General features: G+C 38.7%; 1 protein-coding gene across 1 annotated transcript in view; it reads left to right on the top strand.

Annotated features, from left to right (window-relative positions):
* The window catches only part of PLAT (plasminogen activator, tissue type), a 38,093-nt gene extending 13,019 nt beyond the window's left edge, over positions 1 to 25,074 (top strand). Inside the window, exons 2-14 of the mRNA XM_051975598.1 lie at positions 2,848 to 2,941; positions 4,991 to 5,033; positions 6,690 to 6,827; positions 7,752 to 7,862; positions 8,866 to 9,040; positions 9,151 to 9,242; positions 10,323 to 10,497; positions 12,447 to 12,532; positions 13,975 to 14,173; positions 18,333 to 18,469; positions 18,735 to 18,881; positions 20,237 to 20,403; positions 24,119 to 25,074. Of these exons, the coding sequence (XP_051831558.1) occupies positions 2,876 to 2,941; positions 4,991 to 5,033; positions 6,690 to 6,827; positions 7,752 to 7,862; positions 8,866 to 9,040; positions 9,151 to 9,242; positions 10,323 to 10,497; positions 12,447 to 12,532; positions 13,975 to 14,173; positions 18,333 to 18,469; positions 18,735 to 18,881; positions 20,237 to 20,403; positions 24,119 to 24,277 (1,695 nt within the window). The 5' untranslated portion in view covers positions 2,848 to 2,875 and the 3' untranslated portion in view covers positions 24,278 to 25,074. The remainder of the gene's footprint in view (positions 1 to 2,847; positions 2,942 to 4,990; positions 5,034 to 6,689; positions 6,828 to 7,751; positions 7,863 to 8,865; positions 9,041 to 9,150; positions 9,243 to 10,322; positions 10,498 to 12,446; positions 12,533 to 13,974; positions 14,174 to 18,332; positions 18,470 to 18,734; positions 18,882 to 20,236; positions 20,404 to 24,118) is intronic.
* Positions 25,075 to 25,306: the final 232 nt, after the last annotated feature.

The raw sequence follows: 25,306 nt of genomic DNA, 5'->3' as shown, positions 1-25,306 counted from the left end.
GAGAGAGTGAGAGACAGGTGAAAAAAATATACAAAGTGAATTCCTTCTTCATTTTCCAACACTTAAGATGATGTTCAGTTGATTGTGCCTGGAGTTCCTAAAGATGGAATTTACTAGGTGTCAACTCAGTACATGCATCTACCATGGACTGGGTACTATGTATGTGATCAATGTATTGTGCACTATGTATATACGTACATGTATACATACTATATATGTGTATTACTACATATGTTATCTGGATTAGGGATGAGATGATGAAATTGGGTATCATATCCAAGAAAAAATAGCATTTATATAGTACTTTAAGGTTTGCAAAGACTTTTCTTATGCTATTTCATTTCATTCAGCAAAGACAAGATAATAGTACTGAGGAGTAATCCAAATGGAAGGACTGCTTAATTTAGAATGCAAGAATAAAGGAATTAAATTCATTCATTCACTTATTCCATATTTATCAAGGTCTCAAAGTGTGTAGGCTAAGATAATAACTTAAGGGGGCATCAATTTGTAAATATGTGAAATCTGCAAATACTAACAAAAAGATAAATTTATTTGAGAACCACTTGAGGAAATAGAAATGGGATGAAATTAAGAGGAAGTTAAGAGAGAAATTGGGGAAAATGGATAAAGGGGAAATTTAGGGAAAGTAAGAGAAATTCCCTGTGCTCAGAATATTCCAAAATGTATGCCAGTTTGAGGATATCTTGGAATTTTCTCTCATTTCTTTTGGAATAGCCAAGAAATTAAAATCCTGGGCTCTTTCCTGTGTGTGAAGTGAAGACATTCCAAAAAGCAGCAGGTGGAAGCGGGCATGTCTTGAACTGCCCAAATAAGACAAAGAACAAAATACTGGACTTTTGTTTCCTACAAGACAGGGAGAGGGGCTGGGAGTAAAGACAGACACCCTAAGCAGGAAATCCCTCTGAATTCATCTAATATATTATTTGGGGGGAATCCTTCCAGATCAAATATCCCTGCATATCCTTTTTTTCCACCCTTCCAACCCCTGTTGTCTATCAGCCCTTCAGGCTTTAGTTTTTCTTCTGTTTTCCAATTGCCAGTTCTCCAGGAAGAGTTCAGTCAGGTATAATGAGCCTCCTTGTCTTTCCTTCATCCTGAAAAGATCAAGTGGGAAGGTGGAGGATGACTTAACTTTGGTGGGAGTTTTATAAAAGAACAAAGAGAAAGGCAGTAAAAAGGTAGGAATAAAGGCTTGCAGAGTAAAGGTTCGACTGGAGTTGTTTCTGAACAGATGGAGGAAGCCTAGTTCCTCAGAGCCTTGGGGGAAGAAAGGGAAGATAAAGAGGAGGGGAATGGGATCAAGAGATTGTTGTGACTGAAGGGAAATGAGTCAAAGGAAGAAAGGCCTTGATTTAATTCTTGTGGATGAAGGTCTGAGATGGCTTGCCAGACCACAAAATAACATCCCAACCAACTAACCTACTTTAAGCGCCAAAGGCAAGACAGGAGGGAAAGGCAAATGGAAACTGGAAGACTGGGATCCAGGAAGAGATGAGTTGAATCCTGCAAACAGGATGCTTGCTCTCATTTTTGCACATTCCCACAGTGCTGGACTCAGCACCATCAACAGAAAATGAGACGGTTGGGCTGGGATCAGGGAGAGGAGTGACATTTGCTGGTAAACATCAGGAATGTGTCTAGAATTTGTGTCAGTAGCAATGATGGAGAAGGCACTGAGGACAAATTGAGGATTAGCTAATGCTGATGTGCCAGCAAAAAGATCTAAATAACTTAATAGTTTCCTCTGGAAAAAGAGAGACAGAGAGAGTGCACTGCTTTAGTGCAGTTTAGTTAGCCCCAGGCAGCAGTCAGAAATCACTTCTATAAAAACTGAGACTAGAGTGCTTGATTGGTTATAGGGAAGTTCCACTGGACATCTTCTCTTACAGCCTCTATATAAATGGACATACCTTCTGATCTTTGATGCTGGTGTTTTCCATTGTTCTTCACCTTCCTTCTAAAACGGCTCCTGTGTCTGAGATCAATGCTTGAGTCACTCACTGGACACTACCCGGGTTCCCATGGTTGAAATCTTAAAGTTATCTTTGGCTTTCACCTCTCTCCCTTACTTCTCATATCCGATCAATCCCAACTTTGTCAATTCTACTTTGTGCAACATTTTTCTTCTTATTAAAACTTTTTATTTACAAAACATTTCCATGGGTAATTTTTCAACACTGACCCTTGCAAAGCCTTCTGTTCCAAATGATTCCCTCCTTCCTCCCACCCCCTCCTTTAGATGGCAAGTAATCCAATACATGTTAAATATGTTAAATCCAATATATGAATACACATTTATATAATTATCTTGCTGCACAAGAAAAATCGGATCAAGAGAGAAAAAAACTGAGAAAAAAAATGCAAGCAAGCAACAACAAAAAGAGTGAAAATACTATGTTGTGGTTCACACTCCGTTCCTACAGTCCTCTCTCGAGATGTGGATGGCTTTCTTCATCTCAAAATTATTGAAATTGATCTGATTCATCTCATTGTTGGAAATATTTGGCAACATTTCTCTAATCTGTTTCCTCAACTGGAGTATAAGATCCTTTAGGGAAGAGATAGTGTTATTTCTGAACTTTGCATCTCTCCTAAAGTTTAGAACAATGCTCTGTATCCATTACATGCATGATAAACATTTATTATTTAATTCAGTTTGACTTTGGATCTGGACAAAGAAGAATCCTGTCATATGCGAGTTATAGTATTCTGTAGGTGAGATAATCAGTCAATAATAAATATTGGTTGATTGACTGGATTTGGGGGTTTCCTTCCAGTCCTCATCCCATAATATTAATCCTATTCTTTTCTTCTTTTTTTAAGGACTTGAAGGAAATCAAAAAAAGGAAGAATGAAAATGATGGGCGAATTCTTTGGTTTTTTGCTGCTGTGTGGAATAGTTTCTCTCTCCAGTCAGGTAAGGAGCTTGTTCACTTATATTATACATATTTTATACATTATACCTCATATACATAGGAGGGTCAGCTGAAGGAACTGGGCATATTTGAGGACTTATCAAGAAGAAGAGAGAGCAGGTATGTTCTTTTAAGCCCCAAAAGACAGAATCCAGAGTGATGGTTAGAAGTTGCAAAGAGGCAAATGGATGTGAGTAATAACCCAATATTTAGAGCTATTCAAAAGAATGCGATTATAGAGCTAAGCTAGAGTGACCCATAATGATGCTCTAGTTCCACTCTCTAAATTTTTGCCAAGGTTACAGAGGTAATAAGTGGCCAGCTGGGCCCTTTTTGGACTCTAGTCCTTGACTACATGTCACACGGAGGCTGGATGTTGGGATGACCACTTACCGGGACTATTGTGTTCCCATCACACAAAGATTTCTTTTTGGTTATGAGTTGGACTGGATGGTTGCTGTGCCTTTATGGGACAGCATGGAACAGGCCCTCAGTAAATACTTGTTTGGGGTGGACAAGTCCTTGTCCAGGAGGCAGCAATCTCTTCCTGTAGGATCCATCATCCCACAAAAATACACTGTTGGCTTATCTTTATGTTACCCCACAAAATATAATAGGGATCTTTTTCTAAAGCGTTGGAGATGACAAACATTTAGAGAATTGTGGAAAATCAGTAGGAGAAAGGAATCAGCCAGATGTAACACCATGCCTGAAACCCACCTGCAAGAATCATGGCAAGATCATTCCCTGTAAAAGATACTCAGGACTCTGCTTGCAATAATTCACAAGATGAACTAGGTGGGCACTTACGTTCTGAGTTGGAAAAGTTGTCTTCATAATGCAGGTGATTTCCTACATTATGAATATGGTGTAGCAGATATCCTAAAATGAGGAAGACCAAGGTTCCAATAATACTTCTGAATCTATCTAGTTTGTTTGAGCAATCTTTTCTCAACCTCAAGTTCTTTGTTTATAAAATGGGAATAATAATACTTGTGATATATACCTCACAAGGTTTTAATTATAGTAATAGATAGTATTTGAATAGTATTTTAAGATTTATAAAGTGAATTGTGTGTGATATCTCATTTAATCCTCACAGCCCTGAAAGATAAGTGCTATTATCATCTCCATTTTACACATGAGAAACTTAGAGATTAAGTGACTTGCCCACACAGTCAGTAAGTGTCGGAAGGAGGATTTTAATTCAAGTCTTCTGGACGGCCGCAGTTCTGTCTGCGGCACTCCCTCACTGCCATTATGTTATGAGGCTTAAATGAGATGCTGTACACAAAGTATTCTGTAAATGTTTCTTCAAGTCCTTCGGCATCAGCTGTTATGATAGCATTTTGGGTGGTTTCTTTGGGTCACTTTTTAAAAATTATTCAAATTAGCACAGAAGGAATTTATAGCATGTCCAGGTGGAAGGGCATTTTAGAGAAATCTAATTCAATCTCCCCATTTTGGCAGAGAAGGAAACTAAATCCCAGAAAAGTTGTGCTTTGCTCAGTGTCTATGATGGAATCATGACAAATAAAATACCCAGATCTACTGACTCTCGGTCCAGTGTTCTTATATCCTGAATCCAGTATTTGTTGAGAAGCTATATAACATGCTCTCACAGAGGCCAGGTTTTCGTGAGATACAAAAGCATACGTACAGTCCCTTCCTTAAAGGAGATCCCAGTCTAGCTGAGGAGATAAGATAGGAACTATTCTGGAAAAAACACTGACAAAGGCAGGGTGTACGTGCAAAATGAAAGACTAACGCAGGCAACAAGCAACACAGAATCCATACAAAGGTGAAAGTGGTATAGGGGTGAGGTGATCAGGGAAGGCTTCCTGCAGGAGGTGAACTGTCCTGGGGTTTGGAATGATGGGCAGTGGGGAAAGTGGAGTAGACTTACCCTGAGAGGAAATTAGCTCAAAGCGAGAGAAGAACAGGAGCCCACATTGGAGAGGCTGCCTTGGGCGGCCCCCCGGTTTGGCAGGCGGTTTCCTGAGACGGCCAGCACTCACACGGCTCTCTTCTCTCTCCGGGTTTCTTTGCAGAGCCCTCACAACCGATCCAGGCGAGGAGCTAGATCTCAAACAGGTGAGTGAGAGGCAGCGGGGGAGGAAAGCAGTGAGGAAGCAGGGGCAGGGTGTCCCGCAGCAGGAAGCCAGTTAAACTGGAGGGAGGGGGCGGCTGGAGGGAGGTTAGGGACGCCCTTAAAGCACACAGAACCCTGTTTGTGTAAGCCACGCGTGAAGCATGTTCTGTACCGAGAACAAATACTATGAGATAGCTGTTCGTGTGTGTATACACACACATATATGGAATACATATACATATATACAGAGACAGACACATATGGATATACACACATACATGTATGTGCAAGCATGTGGGTACATGCAGGTCACAGCTATACACATATACAGACATATACATACATGTACGTGGGCCACATAAATGTAGGATACATGTATGTGCAGGCATGTAGGTATGCACACACGTATACAATACATATACACATAGAGAGAAGGCATATATGGATATACACACATACACGCATGTGCAGGCATGTGGGCACATGTACATATATGATACACTTACAAACATGCACAGATAGATACACACATGTATGTGCAGAGGTGTAGGTATGCATACATGTACAATACGTTTATGCCTACACACATGCAGAAGGCACACATGTATACACATGTACACAATACATACATACACACATGTGCAGGCGTTCAAGTGCACATGTGTGTATGATACATTTACATCTACACACATGCACAGACTGACACATGTATGTACATGTACAGACATGCATGCATATGCAGATGTATAGACGTGCACACACAATACATAGGTACACATTCGCACATGTACAGACACATGCACATATATGTAGCACATATATATATATACACATGTGTGTGCATGTGTATAGATATAGATCTGCTTATCTCTATGCTATTGATGATTGTTAAACAACAAGCACGTATTAAATACCTACTATATACCAGGCACTGTTTATTAATTCAGTCAATCAACAGATATTTATGAAATCTACCTGGAATAAGAAACTATATTATGTAGCATAAATGAGACAGAGATGTTGAAGCCCCGGTTCCTGTACTCAAAAGTGCAGATGCTCATGGAGCCATACATCTTAAAGAAGATTAAGGATGACAGATCATCTAGGCAAATGTCTGTTACTTCCAGATAAGGGACCCAAGGTCCGGAGAAGGGGACATAGCTTTGCCCACATAGCTCCTTAGGGTCAAAGCTGGACCTCGAACTCTTTTCAATCCAGAGCTTCTGGCTCCCAGTGAAATAGTCTTTCCTGGGCTGTAATCCCAGCCCCCCCATGACTTGCTTTTTGGGTGAGAGGCTGTTTAATCTCTCTGTGACTTAGGCTTTTTCCATTTGTGCATTACCCATCACCTCTGACTGTCACCTTTTCTCTCACCCAGTTAGAAAAAAAATCCAAGACACCATTTGGAAGGGAACTTGGTTTTCTCACCTTAAAATGGTGATAAAAATGCCTGTTTTACTTCCTATCTTATAATTATTAATCAAAACAACACATTGAAAGTGTTTGAAAGCTTTTAAGTACTATGTAAATGTTAACTATTATTATTATTTGTAAGGGCTTTGGATTGAAACGGTGGATTTCTCTTCATGGGATATAGGAAACTAAGCACCATTTAGGGGGTAAAACACTAAATAGAGCTGTCCTGCTTCTTGTTATAGCTATCTGCACAGATGAAAAAACCCAGATGATTTACCACCAAAAGCAATCATGGCTGCGTCCTGGGCTCAGAAGTAACCGGGTAGAATTTTGCAGGTGTGACAGTGGCTACACTCGGTGTCACAGCGTACCTGTGCAAAGTAAGCATCATAATTGGGGTTTGCCCTCAAAACTCCAAATATTCAGTCTCACTCAATGGAATTCTGTTTCTGGAAGGCCACAGTTTTTGAGAGAGAGAGAGAGAGACAGAGTTAGAGACACACACACTCACACAGAGATAGAAAGAGACAGAGAGAGAACAGAGAAAAAGACTGAGAAAGAGAGAAAGAGAGGGAGAAGGAAAAGGAGAAAGAAAGGAAGAAGGAGAAAGAGAGGGAGAAGGAAATGTTGGGAGGATTGAGTCTTCTTAGTCCCTCTGTAAAATGCCTCCCCTCCTCATCTCTGATTATTGAAACATTTTCTAAGCTTTAAGAGCCAGATAAAATGCTGTTTCCTCTGGGAAGTTGATCCTGCTTACCTAGATCATGTGTTCCTTGCATACAAGGGATTATATTTTAGCTAAATTTTGCATTGTGCCCACTACCAAATACAGGGTTCTGCATACAGTAGGTACTTAATAAATGCTGGTCAGGTTGCTAGTGACTAAAATAATAACAGCCCTGATGGAAAATCTATTGCTAGGGGCAGCTAGGTGGTGCAGTGGATAGAGCACCAGCCCTGAAGTTGGGGGACCTGAATTTAAATCTGGTCTCAGACACTTAACACTTCCTAGCTGTGTGACCCTGGGCAAGTCACTTAACCCCAATAGCCTCAGCAAAATCAAAAAATCTATTGCTAAAGTAACTAAGAATGATTGGGCCTAAAGTGAGCATGAAAGAGTGTGTGTGTGTGTGTGTGTGTGTGTGTGTGTGTGTGTGGCGGGGGGGAGAGACAAGAAAAAGAAGGATGGACAAGCTGATGAGCAGGAAATGCAATTTAGAGGTGAAGAAATTGTACAGGTTTTTTTTTTTTCCCCTCTTAGGGTTGCTTTGAAAATGAACTCCAATTTTCTTTGCATTTAATAGGTTGCAGTGAACCAAGGTGCTTCAATGGGGGCACTTGCAAGCAGGCCTTGTATTCCTCACATTTTATCTGCCAGTGTCCCAGAGGTTTTTCTGGAAAACAATGTGAAATAGGTGAGTGGTTGAGTGAGTGATTAAATTCCTGCTCCACAGAGGCAGGCAGTGTGGAAAGAAGCCAACAAACTGACTCTTTATGACTCTTTATGATCCCATTTGGGGATTACTTGGCAGTGGTTTGCCATTTACTTCTTTAACTCAGTTTATAGATGAGGAAACTGAGGCAAATAGAGTTAAGTGACCCATCTAATAAGTATCCAAGACCAGATTTAAATTCAGGTCTTCCTGACCCCAGTTCTGGGGCTCTGGTCACTGCCAAATAGATATCCTTGGCGATAGATATGACTGGTTTGCTCTCCCTGGGGTCAGTTTGGAATTTGCCCTATATTCCTTTTGAGGACTTTTCCTTTAGCACCCAGATTTGTCAGTCCCCTTCTCTCACAGGCATAGAAATCAGAAGTTTGGCAAATGGTCTGTGGACCCTGGAAGTTCAGCCACCATCTCTGTCATTAGCCAGTAGCATGACATTACTCAAGTGGCTTAAGCACTCCAGCTCTCAGTTTCCTTTGGCCGTTAGCATATCCTCATGTGATTGTTGTGTAATGTATTGGGAGACAAAAAAAGCACTGGGTTTGAAGACTTGGGTTCAACTGCAGCTTTCTGCTATTTAATACCTAAGTGGTTTTGGACAAATCATTTAAATTTTCTGAGGTATATTCCATTTCCTCATTTGTAAAATGAGAATGCTGGACGAAATGGTTTCCAAAATTCTTTCCAGTTTGAAATACAAACAAGCTTCTTTCTGCTTAAATTATGAGGCAAAATACTTTAAAAATGATTGTCCCAGGAGCAGCAATGTGGTGCAGTGGATGAAGCACCAGCCCTGAAGTCAGGAGGACCTGAGTTCAAATCTGCTCTGAGACACTTAACACTTCCTTCTGTGTGACCCTGGGCAAGTCACTTAACCCCAACTGACTCAGCAAAAAAAAAAAAAAAAAAAAATTGCCCGCCCAACAGATAAATTAATGCATCATTTGATTATGTTCCTCTTTATAAACAGATAATAAAGTGCTGTGCTATGAAGACTTGGGCCTCACCTACAGGGGGACATGGAGCACTAGTGAGAGTGGGGCTGAGTGTGTAAACTGGAACAAGAGTGTGTTGAACTCCAGACAATACAATGGGCGGAGACCAGACGCTCTCAGGCTGGGACTTGGGAACCACAACTACTGCAGGTAAAGGAGACTTATTTTGACTCTAAGAAGTTTTCTCAAGGAAAGAAAAAACCTTTATCATGTGGGCAATTTAAGAATTTCTAATCCTCCTTCTGCCTTCTGCCATGTAGGAACCCAGACAAAGACTCCAAGCCCTGGTGTTACATCTTCAAGAATGGCTATTACATCTGGGAGTACTGTAGCATCCCGTCCTGCTCAAAGAGTGAGTGTACTACGTGAACATTCCCACTGGCCTGGAGCGAGAGAAGCCAGCACCCCGTTGTGGGTAAACAGCTGGGAGAACAAGGCGAGCAGCCATTGTGTCAGAGAAAAGCAGAAAAGGGGAACAGGGCGGTTTCTGATTTGTTTCATGGAAACAACGTGAGAGGCTGTTTTGTTTTTTAGAGGCAGGGGAAGAACAGGCTTTCTACAGAATGTGAAAAAGGTAGGGATTCAAGATTACAAAACACTTAGGAATTCAAGGGAAAACAAGTCAGTACACTGTATCATAGTGCGGAGTGCCTCACTCTATGCATCGCTAAGACCTCAGAAGCTGTGATTTTCACTCTTGCTTTGGTCTCTAACTTGCTACGTTGTTATGAGGGACATTCTTGTTTTTTTTTTTTAATTAAGCTTTTTATTTCAAAACACATGCATAGATAGTTTTCAAATTCAACCTTGCAGAATCTTGTGTTCCATATTTTTCTTCCTCCTTCCCTTCTTCCCTTCCCTAGATGACAAGTAATATATATTAAACATGTGCAAGTCTTCTATACATATTTCTACAATTATCCTGCTGCACAAAAAAAATCAGATCCAAAAGGAAAAAAAATGAGAAAAATAAAAATGCAAGCAAACAACAAAGAGTGAAAATACTATGTTGTGATCCACACTTAGTTTCCATAGTCCCCTCTCTGGGTGCAAATGGCTTTCTCCATCCCAAGACCATTGGAACGATCCTGAATCACCCACGAGAGACATTCTTTAACCTCTTTGGGTCAGTTTCCCAAGATGCAAAAATGAAAAAATGATCACTGAGGCTCCTTCTAGCTTCAAAATGTCAACTGATGATATTAAATGAGACAGTCGGTAGTTTCAATAGAGGCAGAAGGAAGCCGTTTCTTCTAGGACTTGAACAAACAAAAAGGAAGTGATAAAGTTTCAAATCCTCCTGAAAGTGAGATGTTTGGCATCCTGCCTCTTCTTACCCCATTCCAAGCCTTGCCAGAAAGGACTTAAGTATTAATTTGATTTACTATTTATTTTTTGTTTCATCTTTTTTTTTTCTCCCTTTTTACTCTAGGTTCCACTGAAGACTGCTATTTCGAAAGAGGTATATACTACAGGGGATCTCAGCGCAAAACTGAATCAGGGACTTCCTGCCTAAGGTGGAATTCTCCACGTGTAAAAGGCAAAATGTACACAGCATGGAGGAAGGATGCACGGGACTTGGGCCTGGGCAATCATAATTTTTGCCGGTAAGTATATCTTTGTATCTATGAGGCTAGTTTTGTGTGTATGTGGGGAGAGAGTAGGGGTAATTTTTGATGTTTCAAGTTAAAATATTAATAGATTTTTAAGGCCTTATCTGCCAGAAAATTCCAATAATTTCCATATAGTTTACATATCCTTCCACATTCCTGTGAAAATAGATTTGTATTCTCATTTTTCTGTTAGGGAAAAAAACCCACACAGAGAAAAGTTAAATTTGAACTCAAATAGTCATTAAAAGAATCAAATGTAGAACATGTATCATGATTCCCAACTAATGAGTTCTTCTGTGATGTATCTTTTCCCCTAAGCTCTAAGAAAATAGCTAGCATTTATATGGAAATTTAAGGTTTTCAAAACATTTCACAAATATTCACTCATTTTATCCTGATGACAACCTGGGAGGTAAGTACTATTATTCCCATTTTACATATAGGGGCACCAAAGCAGAAAGGTTAAGAACCTATCTTAGGATGTCTGAGTTAGTAAGTATCTGAGGAAGGATATGATTCCAGCTTTCTGAATCCAAGTCCAATGCATTATATACTGAGTTATCAAGCTATCTCTATAAATAAATAAATTTTCTTTCTATAAATAAACAAACAATTAAATAAACCAATTAGTACATGGATCTATGAGAGTTTCTTCAACATCCATTATATAACAATATAACTCATTCCTAAAAATTGATTTTCAGACTATTATATATGCTTCATTACTATGTTATCTAGAGGTAGCTAATATTCAAGTTAGCTTGAAGGGGCCCTAAATAGCTCTACAGAATTAATTACTCTTACCAATGCATGTCAGTCAATATATTATTAAGACTTTCTTGTTCTCCACAATTTTGTTGTAAACACTACTCCTAGAAGAGATTTGGGAATTCAGTTGATTCTCCTATCAGCTGACTCCTCTGGACTTTTTTGGCTAGTGAGCAGTAGAACATTGCAGCCTGCTTAATCTTACTCAATTAAACAACACATTTTTTTTTCCAAGAGAGAGGGAGTATTATGGAGACATTAAAAATCTTACATTCCACATTCCACTCTCTATACCACATTTGAGAATCTTGGGGATAGGGAGGGTGAGGAGAAGATGTGGACCCTTTATAAGGCATGGGAATCTAGAGGGCACAGTGGAAAGGATGCCAGAATTGGAGTTAGGAAGACTCATCTTTATGAGCTGAAATCCGGCCTCAGATGCTTATTAGCTATACGACCCTGGGCAAATCACTTAACTGTATTTGCCTCAGTTTCCTTATCTGTAAAATGAGCTGGAGAAGGAAATGGCAAACTACTTCAGTATCTTTGACAAGAAAACTTCAAATGGGGTCATGAAGAGTAGGACAGGACTGAAAAACAAATGAACAACATCATAGAGGAAGTGGAATTTGATTAATGGGAAAGATTTAAAGAGTGATGATGGGTACTTGAAATTATGTCATAAGAAGATACATTGAAAAAGGCTAATGAAGAAAAGGATGGCTATCTTCCATTATCTATAAGGCCATCATATGAATAAAGAAACCAGAGAACAGAACTAAAAATAGTAGACAGTAGCTATAAGGAGTCTCCCTGTATCTTCGTGATAATTACAAGTTTTCTAGTGATGGAATAGCCTGTTTTGATAAGTAGTGAGTTCCTTGTTGTTGAAAGTCATGTGTTTGGGATGTTTTGGTGGAAATGTAAATCTTAAGGTAGTATTATGGGTTCTAGGTTTGCAACCCAAACCAAATTAAAATGTATTTAGGAAATATTTAATAAAAGAATAAAAATATAACATGGGTTATATTAATTTGTGGTTTTTTAAGTCAGTAAGTGGCTACTAAGGATCCATATTTACTTGAGTTTAACATCACTGGAGAGGTCAGGTCCCCTGTGATTTGCTAATTGAGAAAATCTGGATAAGTAAAATTCTTCAATCTCTTTGCTTTCAGGAATCCTGACAATGACATCAAACCCTGGTGCCACGTGCTAGAGGGTGGTCAGCTAACATGGGAATACTGCGACATATCCAAATGCTGTAAGAAGCGGACTTTTGGCATTTTCTTTTGTTGCTTCCTCTAGCTCTTTCTCTTCCCTTCTAGTTAATCTGTGATTATAATAGCCACTCCTCCAGTGGGTCAGGAACTTGGCAGGAGCTCAAAAGTCATTTTGTCATGTTTTTTCCTTAACCTGACAATTAATGATTGTTGATCCAGGTTTCCATTGCCCATTGAGTGAGGTAGGTGGGAGGAATCACTGGTCTCCAGCTGGCAGCCAGAGGAAAGGTGCCAAGTGGATCTAACCCTCCCTACCACGAATACTCTGAATCCTCCCTCCCATTCCCCCTCACAAAATCTCTCCTTTCAGTTTTTAATCACATGCTTTAGCTAGTGCAGAAGATCTAGGTCAGCAAGAGTGGGTGGGTGAAAAGAGAATAAAGAGGAAAATCATGGTTGCCATCTTTCCAGATTGTCCCTTGAATGCTCGGTATTCCAACCAAATTGACTTGTTTGCTATTCTCCAAATACAATACTCCATCTTCTTCCTCCACAATTCTTCACAAGCTGTCCTTTGTACCAGAACAATCTTTACTTATTCATTCAACAACTATTGATTAAGACCTAACTATATGATGGACCCTATGTTAATATTAGGGGATACAAAAACATAAAGGAAATAGTCCCTGCCCTCAAGAAGCTTGTGCTCTATTGGGGGGAAACAACATGGGTATATAAAATTGAATACAAATATGTATACACATATACACATATATGACATATATACACATATAAATGAATGCATGTACATGTGTATATATTCATACTGTGTACATACATATATATGTTTATATGTGTGTGTATGTATGTGTGTGTGTGTGTGTGTGTGTGTGTGTGTAGAGAGAGAGAGAGAGAGAGAGAGAGAGAAAGAGAGTATGGAGAGAGACAGAGAGACAAGAGGGACAAGCAGACATAGATAAGCAAAGACAGAGATGAGGTAGAGAGACAAGAGTGAGTAATTTCTGGTGGAAGAGCACTAACAACTGGGGAAAATGGGTGACTTCAGAAGGAAGCCAGGGATTCTAAGAAGCAGAGGGGAGGATAGTGCTTAAGAGGCATGGGAGATAGCTTATACAAAGGCATGGAGGCAAGGAGATGGGCTATGGTATTCAGGGAATAGTAAGTATGCCAGTCCATCTGGAATGGAGGACCTATGAAGGAGAGTAGGGTACAAGAAGCCTCGAAAGATAAATTGGAGCTATATTACAATAGGAAAAGAACAGAAGAGAGAGGAGAGGGCATTGTATGCTAGGTGACTAACATGTTTCCTGTAGACTTCTTCATCATTTTTTGTGCTTATAGAAACTATCTATTTTGCCAGAGTTCAGAATACTAAAATTGGGAATCCAAATGGGTTCCCAAGAACCCTTGCAGACTTCTGCAAGGTCTGATCTCCTCCTTTTTCTTTGTACTTTTCCCCCAGCTAATTGTGGCTTGCGGCAGCGTAAAGAAAGCCAGTTTCGAATTAAAGGAGGCCTCTATACTGACATCACCTCTCATCCTTGGCAAGCTGCCATTGTGGCCATGAACCGGAGATCCCCTGGGACAACACGTTTTCTGTGTGGAGGAATACTGATTGACTCTTGCTGGGTTCTCTCTGCAGCCCATTGCTTTGAGGAGAGGTAAGAATGAGGAAAACTCATAAGTTATTCTTCTCCAGACACTGAAACCAGAGAAAACTCTTAGAGGAAATCTGACAGTTTGGGAATACTCATTGGTGGAAGGACAGTTTCTCTGTGGCCACTCTTAATTTCTTTTTCTTGGTTGGGATCTATGATTTCATTGATGTGCAGGGAATTCCTGGTGAGAAAACTCCCTCCACCATTTCAGATGGAAAATTATTCACTAATTTATGTTCTTAGAAAATTGTCTAGGGTGCGGAGAAGTTAAATGGCTTGCCCAGAAACATAGCTGGTATGTGTCATAAGTAGAAATGACCCCAGGTCTTCTTTTTCTTCTACAAGACAATTGGGATCAAGTAACTTGCCCAGGGTCACACACTTAATAAGTGTTAAGTGTCTGAGAATGGATCTGAATTCAGGTCATCTTGACTCCAGGACTGGTGCTCTAAGCATTGCACCATTTAAGTCTTCTTGACTCTGTCACCTCTCTGTGTCTTTTCTATAACTTCACCATCTGCAATATCTGAAGATGGTCTAATTCTGGGTCAGCCCTGGGAGTACAGAGCCAGACAATTTATGCCACTTCTTAGTTTGGAACAATCCCAGATTATGACTGGTTTTGGGGAGGTTGGGAAATTTCCAGTTACCACAGTAATCAGTGTCAATTTATGATCTCTGGAGTCATTAAACAAACTTGAATACTAGTGGAGGTGGGGGAAGCTCCGGAGTTGGAGAATGAAGTTGGGTCTAATCTTGTGAAACTGCTCAAGATGACAGACCATTGGGCAATTTTTTGTTATTCTTTGGAGGTTGTCCAATCTTGGTCTATTTATATTAGTAAAATGGCTTTTTTCCTTTTTCAAGATTCTTTTCTAAAGGTAATGGAAGAAAACAAAGAAAGATGAGTGATAGTAGTATATAGGGAGTTCATTCCAGTCATGCAGGTACTGAGAGTGTACTTCCATTGCTTCAATTTTTATTCATTATAATTTTTATTGTACTTGGGAATTAATAGCTGAGTCCTCTCTCTGCACATGGTTTTCAGAGACAGATTGGCATTCAGAGATTGAAAAGTGGCTCATATAAGCATAGGATTGAGAATTGGAAAAAACTTTAAAGGCTAGTCCATAACCTCATTTTATAGGTGCAGAAACTGAATTGTTCAAATGCATGATCTCTGAAAGCAACTAAGACATAAATAAGCCTAAGAAGTCATTAAATGATTATTTTTGCAATGACTAATCTTGATTCTGGAGATTAGGTGATAAAACACTTTTCTGCTCTTAGGAGAGTTGAGATCATAGGTACAGAATGTTGCCTAACAGATAATAGTTGCTTTGTTGGCCATTTTTGCTTAACTTTTAAAATTTGTTATTATTAATAAGGAGGGTTCAGTGTGTGTGTGTGAGAGAGAGAGTGTGGGTATGTGTATGTGTGTGTAGGAGGTATAGCTGGAAATGATCATGATGTATAAAACAAAAGGCATCAAGCAATAAATTTTTTTTTCAAAATTTTAAGTAAAAGAAGTTAAAAGGATAGCACTCTTGGGCTGCTACATATTGACTCTTCTTCCTTGACTTCATCATGAAATTTAAGACTAAAAGCGAATGATAAAAATGGCACTGGGGTTAAGTAGACTGACATAAGTTACAGGGTTTTTTCCTTTTTCTTCTTGGACCTTTTCTTCTTGAACCATTCCCATATCATGGGACATACTCATTGCATTACAATCTGGTGATGATATGAATAGGCTTTTGAGCCAGGAAAGGATTTGTATTGTGGTGTTAAGGAATAAAGTAAGCATACAAGGGCTCTTACTGGGTTTGAGGTCTGATGTTCTTTAAAGGGACCAACTCTCCAAGAAAGCTTCCATCTTACTGGACATGTTTCATGATAAGGATTGAACACTTCAAGGTTCCTAGGCTACCATGAGATCTTCTTGTTCCTTCCCAATGGTATATGAAGCTTAAATCCTTTCTGAACTTCTGAACTTCTGGTTTATTACCAACTGCCTGTTCCATGCATCTGTCTCCATTGGATGATCCCTAGGCATATATATCAACCTTAGTATGTCCAAAACACAATTCATTTTCCCTCACAAACTCATCCCTCCAATTTTCTGCTTCTGATGATGGTACCACTATCCTTCAAGTTACCAAGGTTCATGACTTTGGAGTCATTTTATTCTTCTCTCTCTCAAACTTCATATTCAAGTATTCATTTCTCTTTCTACAACCCTTACAACTATCTCCTTCTTTCCATTCCCATAGCCTCCATCCTTGTCAGGCCTTTGTTAATATTAACTAGCCTACTAATTGGTCCCTCTGCTTTCAGAGACTCCTCTTTCCAATATACCTTCAACCTAACTCTTGCTCAATGTCATTTCCTATTTTAAAAATCTTCAATTGCTCCTTATTATTCATTGGATAAAATACCAACACCTCAATCTGGCATTTAAATACCTTCACAACCAATCTGATTCCTACTCGCCTTTCCAATCTTATTTCCTGTTGCTCTTTTTTGCACATTTTCTGTTCCAAATTGGCCTGGTTGCTCTTCTTTGTATACAAGATTCCATGTCAAGTCAACAATCTTTTCTTTTTTGACATTATTTTAAATTTATTTTGCTAAATATTTGCCAATCATATTTTAAAATAGTATTTTTTCCCAATTACATGTAAAGACAATATTTTGGCATTTATTTTATATTTTTCCATTGGAGGAAAAGATATGTTCTTTATTCAATAGTATTTTAATTTTCCAATTTCATGTAGGGATAGTATTCATGTTTGTAAGATTTTGAATTCCAATTTTTTTTCTCCCTCTCTCCCTTACCTCTCCCCTTCCCAAGACAGTAAACAGTCTGATATAGATTGTACATGTAAGATACTTTTAAACATAGTTCCATATTAGTCATGTTGTAAAAGGAAAATTAGAACAAAAGGGGAAAAATCATGAGAAAGAAAAAGCAAACAAAACAACAAACAAAAATTGTTTGCTTTGACCTTCATTCAGGCTTCATTGTTCTCTCTCTGGATGAAGATGGCATTTTCTTTCTCAAGTCTACTGGAAGTGTTTTAGATCAATGTATTTTAGCATTCATTTTATTTAAAATTTTTAGTTATAAATTTTCTCCCTCCCTGCCATCTCTCCCCTCTCTCTATGATGGTAAGCAATTTGATGTAGGTTTTATATATATATATATATATATATATATATATATATATATATATGTATGTATATATACAATCATGTAAAACCTATTTCTATATTAGTTATGTTGTGAAGGAAGAAACAGCTTGCAAAAAAAATTTGCAATTTGCAAAAGGAAAAAACAAGTAATTATTTTTCTTGTCTTCTTAACTTGGCACAAATGGTCCTTTATGTATGAAATGCAAGACCTTCTCCCCTCAATCTTATAAAACTCTCTAATTTTTTTCAAAGGACAGCTCAAGTACAACCTTCTCCATGAGTTTTTTCCTGATTACTTAATAATGAAATTGTTTTATATTTCTCTCTTGATTTATCCTGTTACTTTTTATCTTTAAATATACTTTGCATTTAAATAGTTGCATTTCATCTAGTAGAATTTAAGATTCTTGAGGAATTAAGACTTTCATTTTTTCTTTAGACTTTTAAAACTCTAGCACCAAATACACATAGTGTTGGTCAATCATTTCAGTCACATCCACTTCTTGTGACCCTACTTGGGGTTTTCTTGGCAAAGATACTGGAGTGGTTTGCTATTCCTGTTCCAGCTCATTTCACAGATGAGGAAACTGAGGCAAACAGGGTGGAGTGACTTGCCCAGGGTCACATAGTAAATAAGTGTCTGAGGTTAGATTTGAACTCAGAAAGATGAGTTTTCCCTGACTCTGGGCCCCACAATTTATCAATTATACCACTTAGCTACCCCAGTAGACATAGTAGATACTTAATATTTTTGGATTCAACCTCCAACCACTTTCCTGCTCATATATATCAACCTTAGTATGTCCAAAACACAATTCATTTTCCCTCACAAACTCATCCCTCCAATTTTCTGCTTCTGATGATGGTACCACTATCCTTCAAGTTACCAAGGTTCATGACTTTGGAGTCATCTTATTCTTCTCTCTCTCAAACTTCATATTCAAGTATTCATTTTTTTTTTCAACAGTTTGAAAGCTCATGAACTTAAGGTGATTCTAGGCAGGACCTACCGGGAGAAGAAAGAAGAAAATGAACAAGAGTTTGAAGTGGAAAAATACATTATCCATGAAAATTTTGTTTTAGAGACTTTTGACAATGATATTGGTAAGACCTTCCCTAAATTTATCCCTTCTGAAATCTGGCCCTTGTCAATACATATATATGTCCATCCTCTGTAGCTCCTCACTCTTTATAGTATTCTTCTGAAGATGTGTATGTGTGTGAGTGTGAGTGTGAGTGTGTGTGTGTGTGTGTGTGTGTGTGTGTGAGTGTGTGAATGTGAATGCACATGCTCAGCTGTGTATAGAGTGGGAAGGAGGGAGCATTTGAACACAGGATTTAGCATTCCCTTCCTTGTCTCTCTTCTCAGCCCTCTTGCAGCTAAGACCTAAATCTGACTCACTACAGTGTGCCGAGGAAACCAACTCCGTTCGGAAAGTCTGCCTTCCTGATGCAGGCCTGGAAATGCCTGACTGGACAGAATGTGAGCTCTCTGGCTATGGCAAACATGAGGAGAGTAAGTGCAATTCTCACTGGTCACAGGGAGTTTCTAACCATGACAATGCTGCAGAACGCTAAGAGATGCTATAGTACAGTGCTCCCAGAAGACAGGGAGCTCTAGTTTCTGTCCACTCTCTCCCTGTGACTTTAGTCACAGTATCAGCTCTGTTTCTTTACTCTTACCTTTGTACAATTGCAATGTGCTTGCTGAGCTCACAGAATGATTTTGCAGATCAGAAGAGAGAATAAATAAAACGCTTTTTGAAGAGTAATTTTTAACATACTTCTCACCTCTTGACTGAGAACAGATAGACTAGTCCAGGGCTTCTTAAACTTTTTCTATTTGTGACCCCTTTTCTCCTGAGAAATTTTTATGTAACCCCAGATATATAAATACGTAAAATAGACATATAAATCAAATATTTACTGATAATAAACCATAAAAAATTATTTTAAAACAACTCTTTGGTATACATATAATTTTGCCATTTATTAAAGACAAAAGCAAATATTCATACTAATGAGATGAATGTACTTGTTTATTTTTACATAAAGAATTAAATCTTGGCAGAATATTTGATAACTTTTGCTATTTGCCAAAAATTTTGTGACCCCAACATTCAGTTACCCCATATGGGGTCATGGTAGACGGTTTAAAAAGCTCTGGAATAGAAGTACAAGGTGAGACATATTTTTAGAAATAGTGAAGATGATGATATGTTTTTTGATTAATGTGTTACAAGGAAAGGCTTCTATTAGGGATAGGACTCAAGGGGGAGGTCAGTGAGTAAGCTAGAGATACACAAAAAAGCATGAATAAAACATTAAAAAAATACACAGAAGAAAATAGATACATTCAGAAAGGAACACAAACAGGGCAATTTTGTTACTACTTTGATAAATTTAACATTCACTTTTAAAAACCAATCTGTACATATTTACAAGAGGCAGCTAAATAGCAACTTAGTGGCAACTAAGAAAGAGTAGTGGGTCTGAAGTCAGGAAGACCTGAATTCAAATCCAGCCTCAGATACTTATTGGTCTTACTCCACTGGAGGAGGAAATGGCCAATCACTCCAATACCTTTGCCAAGAAAACTCCATGGGTGGTAAGAACCACAGGATCAGAGTCAGACATGACTAAACACTATAATGTATTTAAAATCTTCTTTTTTGCATTTCTTCATTTCTTTCATTTGCATTTATGTAATGAAATGTTTATATTAATAATGCACCATTTTTTAAAAGAGTAATTACATGAGATGTCTAGTGCTCTACAGATGACAGGGATCAAGAATCAGTCCCATTTCTTTTCTATAAGAAGCAACTGAGGTTGTAGGAGAAAGCATGAAATCCTTTCTCTGTCTTGCAGCTTCTCCTTACTACTCTGAAAGACTAAAGGAGGGCCACGTTCGTCTGTACCCTTCCAGCCGCTGTACATCGCGCCACATGTTTAATAGAACGATCACAAAGAACATGCTCTGTGCTGGTGACACGAGAAGTGGGGGGACAGAAGCAAACCTACATGACGCTTGCCAGGTGAGTAGGTTTTTCCCATCGCTCACATGAGGAGGTTTTAGTCAAAGAAAACTACTCAGAATGGAAGAAATGCATTTAATCTCAAGAAGCCAATGTAAACTTCAGGGATGTTAGAGGAGGGCCCTTGAGACCAGTGGTGGAGAAAGACCAAAGAGTCTTAAGTGAAACAAATTGTTAGAAATTCCCTTAGTTTCTGGGAAGGAAACTCCACCTGGTGCTGGATTTCCTGCAAGCCCATTCAGTGAACTGAATATTGTAATGACAAATGAAACGCTAATACAGGCAGTGTGGTCCAGTAGAAAGATGGCTGAACTCGGATGAGGGCTCAGTTTGCAATGGTTCCATCACAGGTCCTTGTAGTTATTTACTTGGGAGGATCAAATGAGTAGATAATTGTACAGTGCTTAGCACAGGGCTTGGGACAGAAGAAATGTATATTTGTCAGCTGTAGTCATATTTATTATTTGTCATTTCATCTCTCTGGGACTCAATTTCCTCATCTGTAAAATGGGAGGATTGGCCTAATTGAACTCTAGGGTTTCTTCTAGCTCTTATGTTCTGGAAGTTATATGAGAAATTCTTGATTTCTACACATTCTGGGAATGGGAATCTCTTCTAAGAAAGAGCAGAAAATACTCTTTAGGTAGTATCATTGATACAGTGTTAGGTTTGGAGTCAGAAAACCCTGGATTCAAATCCAGCTTCAGATACTTACTAGTTGTGTGATGCTGAGCAAAGCCACTTTACTCTGTGTATCTCAGTTTCCTTATCTCTGAAATGAGCTGGAGAAGGAAATGGCAAACAACCCCCAAATGGGGTCACAAAGAGTCAGACATGATTGAAATTAGAGCAAGGAAAGAGAATGAAAACATTTGTGCATGAACTTCTCTCTTCGGCCTCCTTCAAAATTTAGCTCAGGTGCCAGTTCTCATGGGAAACCTTCCCTTAATATGGGCATTCTCAGATTCTCCACCTGAAAAATGGGGATAATAATAGGCTTGTTGTGAGGATTAAATAAGATAACATAAGTAAACTGCTTCTATGATAATGTAAAAAACAAAAGACATCAATTAAAACTTATTAAAATAATAATGGTACTTGCATAGCACTTTAACATTTGCAAAGCTCTTTATAAATATTATCTCATTTGATCTTCACAACAACCTTTGGTAGGTGCTATATTTTCATGCTCATTTTACAAATGAGGAAACTGAGGTATACAGAAGTTAAATGACTAGTTTAGGGTCATATAGCTAGTATGAGTCTCAGGCCAGATTCCAACTCAGACCTTCCAGACTCCCACTGCACCATTATGTTGCTATATAAATACTAGCCCTTACTATTGTAACTAGTATTTATTAAATGCCTATGGTGTGCCAGGTACTATTAATAAGTATTTTACAAATATTATCTTATTTGATCTGTGCAGTAATTCTGAAATGTAGGTGATGTTATTAATGGGAGGAAATAGAGGTAGACAGACTTGCCTAGAATCACATAGCTAATAAATATCCAAAGTTATATTTGAACTCAGGTCTTTGTAGCTCCAGGGTTAACACTATGTACCAAACCATGTAGGTGTCTCTTACATGTTGTTTTACTTGGTAGAATAATAAGGAATATTTCATTTTTATAAATACAAAAATGGGTACAGTAGGCACCTAAATAGGTGCTTGTTGATTGATTATGTGTTAACTATATTCAGAGCTCTCCTGCCAATCAGCAGAGGAAATACAAAATTTTTCATAGAATTGCAGGAAAGTTAGAAGTCTGGGAAATAGGATATGGAAGATTTTATATCTTAGAGAAACAATCCATTTAGGAACAATAGCAGCAAAACTATACAACCAACTAACTGAAACTCTAAAAAGGCAAATTGTCAAGGAGTTCTGTGGGCTGCCACTCCTCTGCATGATCGAGGACTTATATTCTGTAGTCACTCGGGGCTGGGCACAAAGCAGGTGGGCCAGCAGAATGATTCAGCTGGAAAGCTGGGTCCTGTCAGCAGTCATAGAAGACATGCACTTGCCTCCAGAGATGGGATTTCAATTCTGTTATTTACTATCCATGAGACCATGGCCCATTCCCCTCTTTTCTAGGTCTGTTTCTTCATTGCTGAAATGAGGATCTCTTCTAACTTTTGGACGTTTTCTAGTCCAATCCTCTCAGTTTACAGATGAGGAAACTGAGGCTGATAGAGATGGCAGCTAAGGGGTGTGGTGGATAGAACACTAAGGAATTCAAATCCAGCCTAAGACTCTAGCTATGTTATCATTTAACCTCTATTTGCCTCAGTTTGCTCAACTACTAAATGAAGATAATAAAAGCACCTGCCTTCTAAAGTTGTTATGAAGATCAGATGAGATAATATTTGTAAAGCACTTGGCACATAAGAGATACATTTTAAATGTTTATTTACTTCTTTCTTTCCTTCCAAAGTCACACAAACAGAGCAAGGAATTAAAACTTAGTTCCCCTGACTCCAAATCTCGAGCTCTTCCCATTCCACTTTGATGGCTTCCCAGCAGAGCAAGTCCTGGATGTGGGAGACAAAATACCTGGGTTTAAATCCCAATTACACTACTTAATAGCACATAAAGCAATTTAGGCCATCTAATCCAACTACTTCGTTTTATAGATGAGGAAATTAAGACTCTAATGAAGTTAGATGATGTTCCCAAGGTCACAGTGGAATAGGCATTTTTCTTTCTTTGAAAGGTTTTCAGAGGAGGTTTCTTGCAATTATTTCTTTTTTAAATAGTATTTTATTTTCCTACATACGTGCAAAAAAAAGTTTTCAGCATTCATCTTTGCAAAACCTTGTGTTCCAATTTTTTCTCTCTCCTTTCCCCCTACCCCTTCCCCAAGACAGCAATCAATCCAATATAAGTTACACACATGCAATTCTTCTAAACGTATTTGGCATGCTGTGCAAGAAAAATCAGATCAAAAGTGAAAAAAAATTAGGAAAAAACAAGGAAACAAACAATACAACAAAAAAATGGAAATATTCTGCTTATATCCTCATTCACTCTCAATAGTTCTCTCTCTGGATGCGAATGGCACTTTCCATCCCAAGTCTATTAGAATTTGCAATTATTTCTTAAATAATGGAGGTGATCAGAGATCCATCTGCTCCCTGCTTCTGGCTGGGGGCTTACACTTTGGCTCCTTCCTACCTTTCCAGAGTTCTTACGTTTTATTTCTCCCATGCACTATGCAGTTCAGCCACTGGCTTTCTTGCTGTTCCTCCCACGACAATTACTCTGTCTCCCACATCTGTAACTCATCACCAAATTCAGAATGTTCTCCCTCCTCACCTCACCCAACTTAACTCCCACCTTCTTCAGCATACCCATGCTTATGTTTTGTAAATAAAAAGCTTTAATTAAAAAGAAATAAAAATAAAAAGATCTAAGCATAACCTCGATGACAAAGGCTCAGGTGGCCTTTCCCAACCCAAGACACTTCTTTTGACAGGGAAAAGCTAAATGGTTCAATGGATGGAGCACTGGGGCTCAAACCAGGATATCCAGAGTTCAAATTCAGCCTCAGACACTTAATAGCTTCAGGACTTTATAAAAGATGGAGAGTAGTTTTTCAGTAAATTAAACTGCTAAAAACAAAGGCAGTTATCTCTGCTTGCAATCTCCAGACATGGTGGCAGGACTGTTGCATGGCCCAAGTGATTGATGAATTTGTCCTTCCATTACAGGGCGATTCGGGGGGTCCGCTTGTGTGCATGAAGAACGACCGCATGCATCTTATTGGGATCGTCAGCTGGGGCATAGGATGTGGAGAGAAGGACGTTCCAGGTGTATACACCAAGGTTATCAATTACCTCAAGTGGATCGAGGACAAGAGGAGGCTCTGAATAGCAAAAAACCAATCGTCCTCATCATCTAATGGTCTCCCTCTACTTCGCTCTCAGACGAAGCACTGAAGAGACAGAGTTGTAATTTGTTTTTGTTTTTAATCAGATTTCTCCATAAACTGTCGTACAGTGAAAATGAGAGAAGAGGGAGAAGGAGTGAGCATATATTTTCTAAGGTACTTTTCCACTTTGGAAGTTATCAGGAGTTAAGGTTTGGTTTTTATTTGCACTCTGTCAGGTGGAAACAGAGAAAAAACAGCAATCACCCTGGGGAAATCCCACCTTAGGACAGACAGACAAGCAGACCAGAAGACAGGGAGAAGAGAAAAAGCCAAGTGTGAGGTTAGAAAAATGGGACCATCAAGATAAAACGATGTTGCCACAGTAAGAAATAAAGAAATTAATGAAAAATGCGATGTCCTTGGTTAAGAGTGTGTGCCAGGGCATCCAGGGAATGCTCCATTGGGACGTTAGGAATCAGTGACAGACTGGTTGGCCAGTATAGGGTTCTGGTATTCCCACATACTGAAGATCCCTCCAAACAAAACCATTGTTCCATAGTTTCTTTTCCCCATTTGACAACTCCTAAACGATATTCCTGGCTTCTGGGTACAGTGTAAATCTTTTCATGTGTTAGTATTTTTTAATCTGCTTTGTTTAGTTGGGCAGAATTTGTATCATCTTTGTGACCCATCTCTTCAACATATTTATAGTTATCTATATTTTTGTTTGTATTCGTTACAGACACCACTCTGTACCATATTTCTTCAATATAATAAAAAGATATGTTTTCCACATTGTTGACAAACAGTGCCGTGTGTTTCGTTGTCCAGCCTGGGGTGATAGTATCCATCTGCCCATCCAGCTACCTTTAGGAAGCTTCTGTAACTTCAATTTGTCTTAGATCTAAGCATAACAGACAACATTAGAAGGGAAGCAATAAATTAGGAAAACATTTTTACATTCAAAGGTTCTGATAAAGACCTATAGAATATAGAAAATTGACTCAAATTTATAAGAATTCAAACC

Source organism: Antechinus flavipes, chromosome 2 (genome assembly GCF_016432865.1).
Source record: "Antechinus flavipes isolate AdamAnt ecotype Samford, QLD, Australia chromosome 2, AdamAnt_v2, whole genome shotgun sequence".
NCBI lineage: Eukaryota > Metazoa > Chordata > Mammalia > Dasyuromorphia > Dasyuridae > Antechinus > Antechinus flavipes.
This window is presented reverse-complemented; position numbering and strand designations above follow the sequence as displayed.